The 13,397-nt window shown below is 62.0% G+C and overlaps 1 protein-coding gene across 1 annotated transcript; it reads left to right on the forward strand.

Moving 5' to 3' along the window:
• Nucleotides 1–7,823: 7,823 nt before the first annotated feature.
• Nucleotides 7,824–9,647, forward strand: LDBPK_140380 (hypothetical protein, conserved; the record flags this gene model as incomplete). The annotated part of the gene is made up of 1 exon (XM_003859362.1): nucleotides 7,824–9,647. One exon carries the CDS (start codon nucleotides 7,824–7,826, stop codon nucleotides 9,645–9,647), a length of 1,824 nt encoding a protein of 607 aa, XP_003859410.1.
• Between the last annotated feature and the right edge of the window lie 3,750 nt (nucleotides 9,648–13,397).

The following is a 13,397-nucleotide window of genomic DNA, read 5'->3' on the forward strand; positions in this document are numbered from 1 at the left end:
GCGTCTCGAGGCAGCCTCCGGCGCCGACGTCTCCACACCAGCCCGCGGGGGTGCCGAGGACAACGCGGCTGCTGGGAATCTCGGTTTGCAAGATAAAGTGTTCGTGGATGCTTCGAGGCTGAGCAGAAGTTTAGGTGTGAGTGACGGGAGCGAAGGGCTTCCGGGTGCTGAGCGGCATCGCGGTGTTGACGAAGCGAATGAAGCGGTGGGCCTAGACGCTGAAGGAGACGTGCTGGCCACACTGAACACCTTCCGTTCGGCGGATGTGCACGACAGCCCCATCCCTTCATCTCTGCAACAGCAGGAGCAGTTGTCGGTGGGATCGGTCAGCACGGAGTTGACCGCATTGACTGTCATCAGCATCGAGGGAGGCCTTTGTGGGCCCAGTCGCAGTGGCAGAGGCGACGTGAGCAACGAAGAGGACGTGAGCGGCGGCCGGTGTCTGGCGACGCGTCTCTGGGCACGGCGGCAAGGTGCGCGGGCTGCGCAGCAGCTGCTTGCCCTGCGGAAGCGCGAGCGTCAGCACCGGCAGAGCGTGGTAAAGCGGGAAGTCGAGGGACGTTACGCGATTCGGCTCCGCGAGGCAAGCGATGCGGCTGATGTTGGTTTGGAGTGGCTGCGAGGCGCGGACGAAGACACTGTGACAGCCACGAGCTTCACGCTCTCCAGCTCTCCATCTCGGCTCGTCAGGCAGCTGCCGCATCGCGTGAAGGACGGCAGTCGCAGCGAAACGGTCGGAAGTCGAAGGATCGATCGCTTAGCGGATGATGGCGCCACAGCCGAGGTAAGTCGGTATGAAGGCCGCAGCAGCGGAAGCGGTCGCACACTGTCAAGCTCGAAGAGCAGTATGTCTGTCATCGACGATGCAGAGCAGCAGCGTGCTTTCAAGAGGGCATGTCCCGTCGGTCGCGAGGCTCAAGCACTGGTGCCATCTTTTGAAGTGGCAACGGGAGCTGCCGCTGAGGACGCTGCAATGGCGGAGAGGCACGACTCTCCGGCTGCATCGCTCACCGGGGCACCAGGGACGGCTGTGTGCGAAGTTGGCCAACCGGGAGGGACCCCTGCGCCGGAAGGCGCGATCGCTCGCGCAGGTGACGAGCGCACACAGCAGCAGGAGTCTGACTACGCGGCCACAACCGACTTGGCCGTAAAGCCCACGGCTGCAGCAAAGGAAGACGTGTCGCCGCCTTCTCCCCATAAACTGCTCTCCTCTCACTTGAAGGGTGCGCTCAGCTGTAGCGTCGAGGCTGCCGCGGATACGCCAGTCGACGAGACGGTGCACGCGGCAGCAGCCGCACCTCAGGGAGATGACGTGGTGTCTAACGCCCACATCGCCGACGCACCAATGCCGCGCCCGCCACCGTCACCGCTGGAGGGACATTCCTCACCTCCCTCCGACCTGTGGACTCTCGACAAGGGGGAGAGCGAGGGCGACGGTGGCGAAGAGGAGACGGAGGCAATGATGACGTCGGAGGGCCATAAAAGAAGCAGTGGTAACGATGAGTATGAAGGCAGCAAGCACGCGAGTGGCGGCAGCAGCTCCGCTGGACGCTCCATCCCGTCAGGAGCAGGTCCGCTTCCTGCAAGAGCGGCTGCCACCGCGGCGGACAACGACGCCCAGCCCCCATCGCCCTCCAGCGGCGATAAGAGGATCAGCAGTAGCATCAGCAGCGCGAGCTCCTCCAGTTCTGTGTTCATTGTACAGCGCATTGGGGCTCAGCCGCATCTGTCTCCCTCTGCAAGCGCAGATGCCAGCAGCACCGGCACGGAGGGGGCAACAGTTGACGTGGGACACACTGATGCCTCTTCGGCGACGGCCTTCAAGTGGGTGCGCGCCTCCTCAGCGGCGGCCGCAGACGACGTTGCCGAATACCCTCCAGTAGCAGGGGCGGGGATGGAGCACGCACAAGCGAGAACCGACGCGGGTGTGCAGGCCAATCTTGAGGAGAGGGGAGGAAGTGATGGCGGCGCCGGAAGCAGCCGTAACGCTGCGGGCAATGAAGACGACCGCGGCAGTGGCCGTTCGCACTCTGCCGGCGCTGCGGTGTTTGTGGACGTGCAATTTTTGTGCGAAAAAGATTCCGCCGTGGATGAACGCGCTAAGAAGGACGGCGATGTGCTGCGTCCGTCACACCTGGCACCGCAGCCGGCGGAGCCGTCGCTTCCGCCTTATGCGACTGCTCGCACGAGTACAGATGTGCCAGTGCCGGCGCGTGGGGCTGCAACAGCGATGACCACAAGCCCCAGCGTTACCACCACCACGACGCCGTTGAGCAATGACCATGGCGCACAGCACAGCACCGCAGTTCGCTCTCCTGCGCCGGAATCCATCACGGCACATCGTCACACTGATGAGGAGCAGCCACGATCGCGTCGGAACGCGCGCACCACATCCTCGTCGGGTGCCTCATCAGGGTCCTTCTTTTACTCGCTGCCTCGCCAAGGCACTGCCCGTGCTATGAGCAGCGACGAGAGACGAGAGCAGCAGCTGCTGCACCAGGCCAACACCACTGGTGAGATAACCTCACCTGTTCACCGGCGAACCGAGGCGGCGCCAGCACCACACGCGTGGCACCAGCGCCCATGGGAGCAGCCTCGCACCGATGAGGATACAGGGTCCACGGCAGCTGACGTATCCTTTCTGAGAGAGGCGTGGCACGGTGGCTGCTCGTTTGACGTAGGTGGCGGAATTCGCCCTGATGACCACAGCCAGAGGGCCTCAACGAGGGGCTCCATGCGCGGTTGCTCTAGCGGCAGCAGGGACTCGGCTGAGGATGCGGCACGCCACTCCGCGGCGGTGCCAGCGGCCCCGAAGCAGCCCGCAATCTCGTGGACAATCCCGCTAGACTGGGCAGACAGCCTGGATGAGATGGATTCCCGATACCCCTCAGCAGCGCATGCAGCCCCTGACGCCTCCATCGTCTCTTCCGTCCCATCCTCCGCGGCGACGCACAGCGACAGGTGTGCCTCAGCGAGAGCATCGCATCGCTACCAGAAGACCCGCGGCAGGGCTCCGCGCCGCCGCCCGCCTCCCCACCTACGTCCTGGCCGTCCGTGGGCTCACCTTCTGACTCGTGGTCTCCGGGCAGTCTTCTTTTCGGCCAGCAGCAGCAGCACCGGCAGCAACGATGGCAGAGGAGAGGCTTGTGCGCAGGCAGCAAGGCATGCAACGGGGCCTGGTGAGGCAGCTTGCGCGGATGCTGGGGCCCAGGCCACCTCCTTCACGGCCGTGCTGTCCGCTGTGCCACGAAGGTCTGGGCCTTGGTATGCTATACCGGCGCAAGGCACCAAGAAGGAGCACCATGCTGCGCCTGTGGTCCTCGCTAAGGCCGCACCGCGGCAGCCTCGTCGCTCAGTCTGCAAGGTTTCAGCAGCACACAATGCAGAAAAGGCGCGTGGATTTGAAGAATGGACAAGGCCTGGAGCCGGCACTCAGAGCATAGATGTGCTGCGGGAGTCGGCATCATCGTACGCGACAGTGAATAGGTCGAAGGTGCCGACTACCACCACGTATGCCACGCCAGGGAGGCGCTGGCCTGCAGGCTTCGGTGTATCACCATCGCCAGTGCGCACTCGTACGCTGCCACCCCCGCCCTGCAGCGCTGCTTCTGCTGCCACTGCGACTGGGTTGCAGACCCGCACAGCCTCGGCACCGACGTACTCCGCTGCAGAGGCGGCACGCAACACCGCTGAAAGTTTGCTGCAGTTACGTCGACAACGGCAGCCAGCAGGGCTCACGTACGTGCAGCTGTATGAGCGGGGGCGCTCCTTGCATCTTAGGGCGCCCGCGAGCGTGTGGCGCCCCAGCTCGGCGACAAGAGCCGTTATCGCAGGCGGCATGCGGGCATGGCAGGCCGCCCCTACTCCCATTCGCGAGGGTGTCTGCGGCAGAGATGCGGCATCCCCGCGCAGCGCGGTGGTGTGGCGGCTAACAGGAGCCCCGCGACCGCGCGTTACTAAGGAGGGACGTGCAGTTCGGCAGCAGGAGCAGTGGGAGCTCCCCCTCATATCGACGCCTCATGAAGCGGTGGCTGCTCGTCGGTTGTCCGAGCCTTCCCCGTATCAGCCGCGTCGTCTGTCCGCCGCCGGTATTCGCGGCGGGATGGCAAGCGATGCTTCATCAAGCGCACCAACGGATGCGGCGCGTCAGACCGAGTATGCAGTCGAAAGCGTGCGTGCCAGTAATGTCGTACAAGCACAGTCGTCGCCATCCCTCTCTGGAACACCGCCATCGTCGTCGCCCTTCTCGCTGCCGCCTCCACCGCCCACAGTAGCCACCGCTCCCCGTCATGCCGCACCGACAGCCCCGTCGATGAAGAATGCAGCAGAGGAAGGCGCCGGGGACGACGACGAAGCCTGCAAGCCGTTGGAAGCGCGTGACAAGGCGGCCTCGACAGCGCACACCTCTGAGCTGGCACATGGCATAACCTCATTGGGGCACGTTGGCTTCAGCGCGACAGCAGCGGCAGGGGAAGAAGGTGCCACTCAGGGTCGAGACGAGACGGAGCAGGGCGAAGAGAACGATGGGGAGGGCTTGTTGAGGACCAGATCGGATGCCGCTAGCCGCAGCGCTCTGCGCGTCTCGGCCCCTACTCCAGCGCCCTCGCAGTCGCCACAGCAGCCACCAGGAGCTTCACTGCAGCGCACCCCCGCCGATGTCACTCCAACGGCTGCCTCCACGGTCGCCGATGCAGAGCATCATCATGCGGCGAAGACAACTCAACTTCTGCCCACCCCGCCTGGTGACGAACCTGAGCACGGCCCTCAGCCGCAGCCACTGTTACCATCACCGCACGCGCTCGGGCCTCTTCAGGTAGTCCTTTCCGAAGAGGGTGAAGCAAATGCAGCGGGGCTCGTAGAGCCCCACGCTGGCAGCGATGATGCAGCACAGCTCCTCTCGCAACAAGGCCCTACTGAGCCGTTCAGGGGAGACCAAGCAGCAACAGGAAAAACCGAACGTGGACACGGATTCGTCTTAGCTGTCGTGGGGACTGCAGAGATGAGCCACACCGTTGCCAGTAACCTTGGTGCGCGCACACCTGGGACAGCGGCGAATCCCTACGGCAGCATCGATGCGGCTGGTCAGGGCCAGGATGTTGGGGTGCGTACCAGCCGTGCGGGGACACCTGTGGATCAGGAAAGTCTCTTGAGTCCCGACACGGATGCAGCGCTGCTCTCCATCTTTCCCGCGCCACCCATGGCGAGTGAAGTGCACGCTGGGCATTGCACCCCCTCAGCCCCGTCTCCGTTTTCGCCGGCGACGGCGGTGTCTGCTTTTACTATCGCTTCCGCGTCAGGACTTGCTACAAGCGCGGATATACGTTGCCAGTCAGGGGCACAGAGCACCCATCAACTGTCACACTTACACGTTGCTGATGAAAGCCCTGCCCCTCTACCACAGCCAGCCCAGCTTACTCCTCAGCCATCACCGAGAGCCGCAGAACCACGCGCAGGCGCAGCGAGTGCAGCGGATGGCAACGATCGCGTCATATCCCCACCCCCGAAGCAGCAGCAGCGACGTGAGGTACTGGAGAACCGCATCGCACGGCTCGAAGCGACACTGATGCTGCAGCGACAGCAGCGGCAGCAGACCGAGCTAAGTCGCTTTCGGGACCACGACCACGACAAGGAAGTGTCGGCGGACTACTTCGAGGCTGCAACGGATGGCGACGAGGATCTCTTGCGGAGCGCCTGTGGAAAAGGCGTAGAGTTGCGAAGGCGTAATATGCAATCATCCCAGCCACGCGGGCGGGGTCGCAGTGTCGATAGCGTTGGAGGCCGCAGCGCTGTCGCTCTCAGCGCAAAGGGAAGAGGAGCGTCAGGGCAAGCCCAGAGGAGTATGCTATCGGCGCCGCAGGCACAGAATCACCATCTGCTCGCGCCAGCGTCTGCCATCTACTGGGCGGCTCGACCTGGATTCTGCGCTAGCGGCGGCGCCAGGGGCACTGGGGCTGTCCGCAGACGTGGTCTACGCGACGCAGCTGCTCCTTCTGCTCCGCACATGGACCACGGCAACCGGAGCGGCTTGGCGGTTGCCTTACCCTCCCAGGAAGCTGTTTCTGCAAGCGCGGCACCTGGCGCCAGCATTGCGTCGTACACGCGGCTTGCATATCGTCGGTATGGCTCGGCGGCTGCGTTCGCGGTCGCGACGCCGGCAGATCCGAGGTACAGCCACGCCACTACGTCTTTCCTAATAAGCGCGGACTGGCGCTATCAGCGCATGTACGTGGATAGCATGTACTTCCCGGAAGCAACCGCTGGCAGCGCATCGCGGGGTGCCGAAGCGGCAAGCGAAGCTCACAAAGAGGAGAGCAGCTGGTTGGAAGCCACCAGTGGCGCGCCAGAGGATCCGGCAAACAGCGAAAGCGGACGGGCCACACCGGCCGCAGCTGTGCGACGCGCCTCCTCTGCGAACAACCGCGATGCTGATGTCTTTGTATGTCGGCCTCTTCGCTGAAGCAGCGAGGAACTAAAAAAGTCGTGCCGCTATGAGCGTCTGCTCATCCCGCCGCCTGCCCACGCGCAAGGCGAAGAGGCGAGGGGCGCATGTTTTGTTGCTGTTGTTGTTGCTGCGTGTACGTCCTTGTGTCAGTGGGCCGTGGGGTGTTGTAGTCATCGCTCGTCATCCATCAATGATCACCACTGCCACGGCTAATGCCACCATCGTCCGCCGTGGGTGCGAGGCGCGCCCGGTCTTCGCACGAACGCAAACCGAGGGCGCCCTATCGAACTTCATATCTGAAGCTCTCGTGGACATACACACAGAGAGAAAGAGGGGAGGGCGGTGGCGCAAGGCGCAGCTCTGGTGCGGCGGGGGGGGGGGGGGTGAAGGTCACTCTGATCCTACTCCCTTTCGCATATAACTTACGAGTGTTGTCCACCTGCTTACACCCCCTCCCCTGCCTCTCCGCCGCATCCGAATCGATGATCACTTCTCGTAGGCGGCGACGGCGACGTGTGCACTGGGACACCATCATCGTCACCACTACTCGCCCCTCCACTCTGTAGACGACACAGCACCGTCTCTGCCTGCAGCGCATGAAGCACACACGACCACGTCTGTGCGGGTCTGTCTCTACCTCCCTGCGTATCTTCACATATCTGCTCCATTGAAACCGCACGCACACACACCTCTCTCCCTCCGCGCACGCGCGCCAACCTCCCCCCCCCTCCCCTGTCTCTGCCTCGTCCATAACGACGAGCACACATAGCGCTTTACACCTTCGCGGGTGCCTCTTTTCCGGTTCCTCTGTTCTCTCTTCACGGTCTCTCTGCGCACCTGGACAGCTGCGTACACGTACAGGAAGACTCCATTTTCAGCTCCTCTATATATATATATATATACCTACGCATCTATCTTTACCCACAAATCGAAGCGCGCCTGCACGCTCTCCTCCTCCTCCTCCTCCCCCCCCCACACACCTCTTCCTCCGGCGCAACGACTCCTGCTGCTGCTGTTTCAGTTGTCCCTCCCCCCTCCCTCGCATCGTCGCACACGCACGCTTACGTGTTCCGCCACCTTTTGGGTGAGCGCACGTCTACCGCGGACGGAAGTCTCCATCTCTTTTCAGTTATCTTGTGGGTTGTCCCTGAGGTCCTTGGTTGTCGACGCTGTGCATCCGACTCCCCTACTATTGCGCCCACTCTGCGCTCAGCGTGCGACCGCAACACCTGCAGCCACACACACACACACACACACTTCCAAGAAGAGAAACTTCAAGAAGAAGAGCGAGCTGCGCTTGTCCTGTTTGCCTGGTCGGCTTGCTTCTCCTCTTTTCATTTTCACGTGCGCACGAGCAAGGGCACGCGTGCTGTGCGCCATCATGTCCCACCCAACTGCACGTGGGGCAGGCGAGAAGGCGCCGCTGGTGCGTGGTAACTTCTCTGAGACTCACGGGGACCCCTACGTAGAGGAGCTGGGACCTGGCGCCCCCGTGTATACTGCCTCGCTTATCAGAGACGATCGCACGAGTCGAACGTCTGGCACCATCTCTACTGTCGACTGTGATCCCACCGATGACGACGCCGACTGGAACGTGGAGAAGGCCAAGCTGAGAAATTGCCGTAACGCGAAGCAGCAGCAGGCGCACCACACCTTCCACACGTCCAGTGGGCAGCCCTCCAACAATGAGCTATGGCGCTTCCGCGCGCGCGGCTGCCAGGACTGTTGGGCAGCGCTGTTCTTCATGGCACTCATCGTGGTCGTATTGCTCTGGGGTATGGAACAGGTGTGGCAGCTGCAGCTGACGGAGCGCGACCTCGCCGTGATCGCTGGTGTCGCCGAGGGGAAGGGCTACGCAGACTCACGCGCCGGCGCCGCTGTGGCGGGCGGCTCTGTCCACGGTAAAGTGCTGCACGGCGTGGCTGCGCTGCGTGCTGGTGTGGCGGCTCTGTGGGCCGGGATGGAGGGTTTGGCGCCTCCAGCGGAAGCGCACAACAGCGACGCCTCCTCGCCCTCCTCCTACGCTGGGATGATCGGGGCTGTCGTGCGAGCACTGATATGGTGTGCAACGGCGGCAACCACCACCATCCTGGTGGCGTACGGCGGTCTTCTTCTCATCGCCGTCTACCCCCGCCAGCTTATATTCATCCAGTCCGCCGTCGCATCGATGTTGTCTGCTGCTTTCGCCGGCGTGGCCCTTGCCCAAGGCGCGGGCCTGATGTCAATGCTCTTCGCCTTGTTGGCGTTCACGCCGCTTCTATGGATCTACCTCATTCAGGACCGGATTCCCTTCACCACCACGATGCTGTGCGCCACCGTGTCGGTCCTGCGACGTCATCGCAGCCTCTTCGCTATCTCCCTCGGCTCCGCTATCGCAAGCTGGTGCTTCGTCATGGTGGCGGTGGTGTGCGTGCTGCCGAGCGTGCTGCGCCTTCTCGCTGGCACGGCGTCTAGCGCGAATATAGCCTATCCCATCATCCTCGTCGTCTGTGTTTTCTGGGTCCAGGAGGCGCTAAGCGCACTCGTGCATGTGACCGTGTGCGGCGTGGTAGCCACGTGGTACTTCGCCGGTGAGGGGAACATGCCATCCTTCCCCGTGCAGACCTCGTTTCAGCGCGCCACCACGACGAGTTTTGGCTCGGTCTGCCTGGGCTCCCTCATCAACGCCATCGCGTCCTTTGTTCGCTTCCTTATTGATACGGTGCGCACCAGCAGTGACGGCGACAACTTCTGGATGTGCATCATGAGCTGCCTGGTGGGCTGCATCGAGGACTTGGTGCGGTACTTCAACCAGTATGCCTTCGTTCACGTGGCAGTGTACGGGTGCGGCTACGTCGACGCCGCCAAGGAGACCTGGGTGCTTGTGAAGCAGTGTGCCTTCTCCGCGATATTCAACGATCTGTTGACGGGGCAGGTTATTGGCATTCTCGCCTTCATGAGCGCAGTGCTGGTGGCCCTCTTGACGGCGCTCGTGACGTGGAATGCAGCGGCGGTGGCGCTGATGTTTTTCATGTCACTGATCGTGAGCAGCATCTTCTACAGTCCGGTAAGCTCGTGCGTGGCAACGATCTATGTGTGCTTTGCGGAGGTTCCGGTGGGGCTGCAGCTCTCGTTTCCGGAGCTGTACGCCGCCCTTGTGGACGCCGATGCCGGCTATACGCAGCGCCGTGAGGAGGCCAGCGTGTACGGCACCGCTCTTGTCTAAGTCTCCGTGCACCCACGTACACGTGGCCTTGAAGAGGCGAGGAGCGACATGGGGTTCGGAAGGGAAAGAGAGAGAGCGGGGGTGGTCGTGCCGCGGTCAGAATGCAAGGCGGAATACATATACATGCACATGCATATCTGTATATATGGTTATAGCACAAAAAGGAAATATAAAAGAGGCCCCTGCACACCAGAAGTAGGCGGGCTGAAACATGACGAGCAAGAAAGGCTTGGTGGTGAGTTTGTTCGGATTTGTGGCGCGTCTGGTGCGCCCCACCCCTCTCCTCCTCCCCCTCCCCCTCCCCCGTCGTCGTCTTCTTGGCTCGCTTGTTCTTTCCCTTTGCAGCGTAACCCTCTTTTCCTTTATCTCTGAGTAGTATTCCGCACACTACACACCTCTCTGTCTCTCTCTCTCGCGCGCGCGCACTGCCTTGGTTTTTTTTTTGGTGGTTTGTCTGTCCCTGGCTTTCTCTGTGGGGTGCTTAGTGCTGTGTGGCGTGTGGGCCTTTCTGTTTCAGCGCATGTTGTTTCTCCCGCCCCCATCCCTCTCCTCCTCCCTTTGTGTTCCACTTGTGTGGATACAGATGTGCTTGTATGAGCGTTGTTATCGTCGTGGTCAGTGTCGCCTACGCACCTTTCCTCAGCATGCGCCCGCCGCAGCACGACCATGAGCACCTAAAGGCAGAGAGTACGTGGAAAGATGCCTATGGTGCTCTCTATCACCGCTCGCTCTTCCCCCTTCACATCTCTTACGTTTGTAGGCGTATGTGGGGGAGGGGGGCGGGGGCCTCTATCCTTTGGCTGATCTGCGCTAAGCGATCGCTTTCCTGTGTTGTCCTGCTCTGGGGGTGTCGCTGCATCTCTGAGCACGTATGCTGTTGGGTGCCTTTTTCTGTGGCTTCTCCGTCACCGGATGACACAAAGGCAAGCCATGAACCCCCCCCCCCACCCTTGAAAGGAAAAGCCACGTCACGTCCTTTGCTGATGCAGCTCTTCGTTTCTCCCCTCCTTGCCTTGCTTGCTGGCGCAGCACGCACTCTCTCCCCTCCCCCACGCCACCCCGCCCTCTCCATCCTTGCCAGCGCTCCTGTTCATTGCTTGCTGCTCAGCAGGTCGCACATACCATGGCAGCAGCAGCAGGACATTGCTGCACGCGCAGTGCCCCCCCCCCTTCTTTTGGGTGGTGAGGCTCTCTCTCTCGGTGTGTCTGCGGGGAGTTGCGTGTCTGCTCGTCACTGTGTTCGTCCTTTCCTCTGTTGTTGCTGTTTGACGTCTTTATCGCTTCCCTTGCTTTCCTATTCATGCCGCCTCACTAGCAGGCCCATGAACCACTTCAGTGCACGTGTGCGTACGCGCCTACACGCATGCGCATGCAGGCAGGCACACGTATTCGTTCTGCACAGCGGTGTCTCCGCAATGCGTGCGTGTGTGTGTACGAGAAAGAGGGGTTCGTTTTCGTGACTGTGCACTCGTGCTGTGTGTTGGGCCGGAAACACTGTCGACTTACGCGCACTTGCCCAGAGGCAAAACACCATCAAGTACAGGAGCTGGCGAGTGCGCGTGTGCACACACAGCTCTTTGGCGCGCGCAAGCACGCCGTTCCCGCCTCATTCACCTTTGGAAGGTGCAGTGGAGGTAGCGAAGGCGGAGCAAGGGGGGGGGGTAACATGTCCGTCCCGACTGTGGAGGAGGAGGGGGCAAGGCGGGGAAGAGAAGGTCGTCGTCGACGTTGGTTCTCCCCGCACTCTTCCCTCCAAGGCGTTTCGCTGCACGCGCATCGCCGTGCTTCCGCGAGACGTTTCTCCCTCCTAACAGGCGCCGCCGAGTGACCGGTGAGAGAGGCCCGCCCCTTTCCTTCGCTTTCATGCACTTCATCGACGGAGCGCATGGGGGCACACGTTGAACTGCATGCATCCTTGCTAGTCTCTTCTTCCTGCGCGAGTGTGCACACGTGCTCCTTCCGCCACAACTCGTGCCGTTGCGACCTCCACTTCCCCTCTCTATTTCCTGTGTGTTGTTTTTCGTTGTGCACACGCACACAAAAGACATACCTACTCACTCACCAGCGTACCCCCATGATACGGCAGAAGCCGCCACCGTAGTGAAAACGGGAGAGAGGGAGGGTGGTGAGGCAACAGTGACAAAACCGTCTGTCTCTCCCTTGAGCACCACCGCCTCCTCGTCTCCCCCCTTCTGCCGTCTCCCTTCTCGTACGGTGAATTGTGTTATGTCTGCGTCTTTTTGCGCCTCCTCATGAGCATCCTCATCGCTGCGTGCGAGTCCACCTCATCTCGGCAACGCCCTAGACCCTGACCCACCCCACTCTTCCGAGCGCGAGAGGCTGACGAAACCCGAACAAGAAGCGCATGCTTGTATCGCAAGAGAGGTGCGCGGCGCGCATCACCCTCGTCCCATCTCTGTCGCCACGCTCTGCCCAACGCACACAAGCGCGCATGCACATGGACACGCCGGGACAATGTCTTTTCTGTCTTGCGCTGCGCACCGGTGTCTCCCCTCCGTATTCCTGCTTGATGGAGTGGGTGTATCTGTGTGTGTGTATACCCCCATGGTTTCGTGTGCGTATGTGTGGCCCGTCCATGTCTGTACCCCCTCCCCCACCCACCCACCCCAAAACGTGGCTTTCGGGCCGCTTTTCGTTGTTGTCTTTCCCCGACTCTGTTGTTGTGCTGCTCGTGCTGCTGTCCATCTCAACTTTTTATTCCCTGCTCTTCTCTGGCATGTCGGTGGTCTTACGGCCGCAGTCGCCACATCCGCAGCCGCTGCAGAGGAGTCCCCGTGATGCCGTGGCACTATGCGCTTGGGTCTCTGTCTACGCGGTGGGGAGAAAGACGCAGCGAGCCCCGAGCGTGTTCATTAACTACGTGCTCTTCACGCATGCGTGTTCATCGCGTGCAGAACGAGTCACATCAGCGTCACGGCATATCGCTCACCCGACACGCACACACATGTTTTTCCTCGGGTTGTCTCGCCCCTGTCCCTCTGCCTCTCGTCCCCTGAGCGGCGCTGGTCCTCGTCCCTCTGCTGCGCGGTGGTCTGTGTCCTTGTTTCGCCTCCTTTCTTGCGTTGTTGCCGTTGCAGCACACATCTGTGTCTTCGTGCGTCTGTGCCGGCGCCAGTCTGATCGATTCCGACACCGATGTTCTGTGTCGCCCTCTCGTGTGCACCACCCGCTCTCTGTTCCCGTGTGTCCATGTGTGTGGGTAAGGGAGAGGGGACAAGGGGAAGAGGGCAGGGCAGGCGGCCACTGTCCCACCATAGCCGCCACGCCTGCTCGCCTCTTTCGTCGCCCATGCCTCGTCGCTGCGATGTCCACGCGCGGCGCGCCTCCCCTTTTTGTCTCCATTGTTTGTTAGCTTCCCACCCTTCTGGCCCCGTACATCAACCCACATACATATCCTCATGACTGGTACACACAAACATACCCGCACACAGTGCGTGGCATCTCGGGACCCGGTGCCCCCACTCTCTCCCCCTGCGGGGAGGCGGAGCGGCACCCCACCCCCTCTAGTCCTGCCCAATGCGGAGCCGCTTCCGGTCGTGACAGGGTCAAGCGCCGACGCCGTAGGGGAGGTCAGAGCGATGCATCGCCACTGACGCCGGCGGCCAGGCCCTGGACGGCGCTGCGTCGGTGCGACCCGCGGCCGTGAACACGCTTGCGCCATCCATGTGGTGGGCAGCGTGTCGGCGTGACTCGAGCGTACCCCACACCCGGCCCCCACACTGCCCTGCT

This window comes from Leishmania donovani, chromosome 14 (genome assembly GCF_000227135.1).
Source record: "Leishmania donovani BPK282A1 complete genome, chromosome 14".
Classification (NCBI taxonomy): Eukaryota; Euglenozoa; class Kinetoplastea; order Trypanosomatida; family Trypanosomatidae; genus Leishmania; species Leishmania donovani.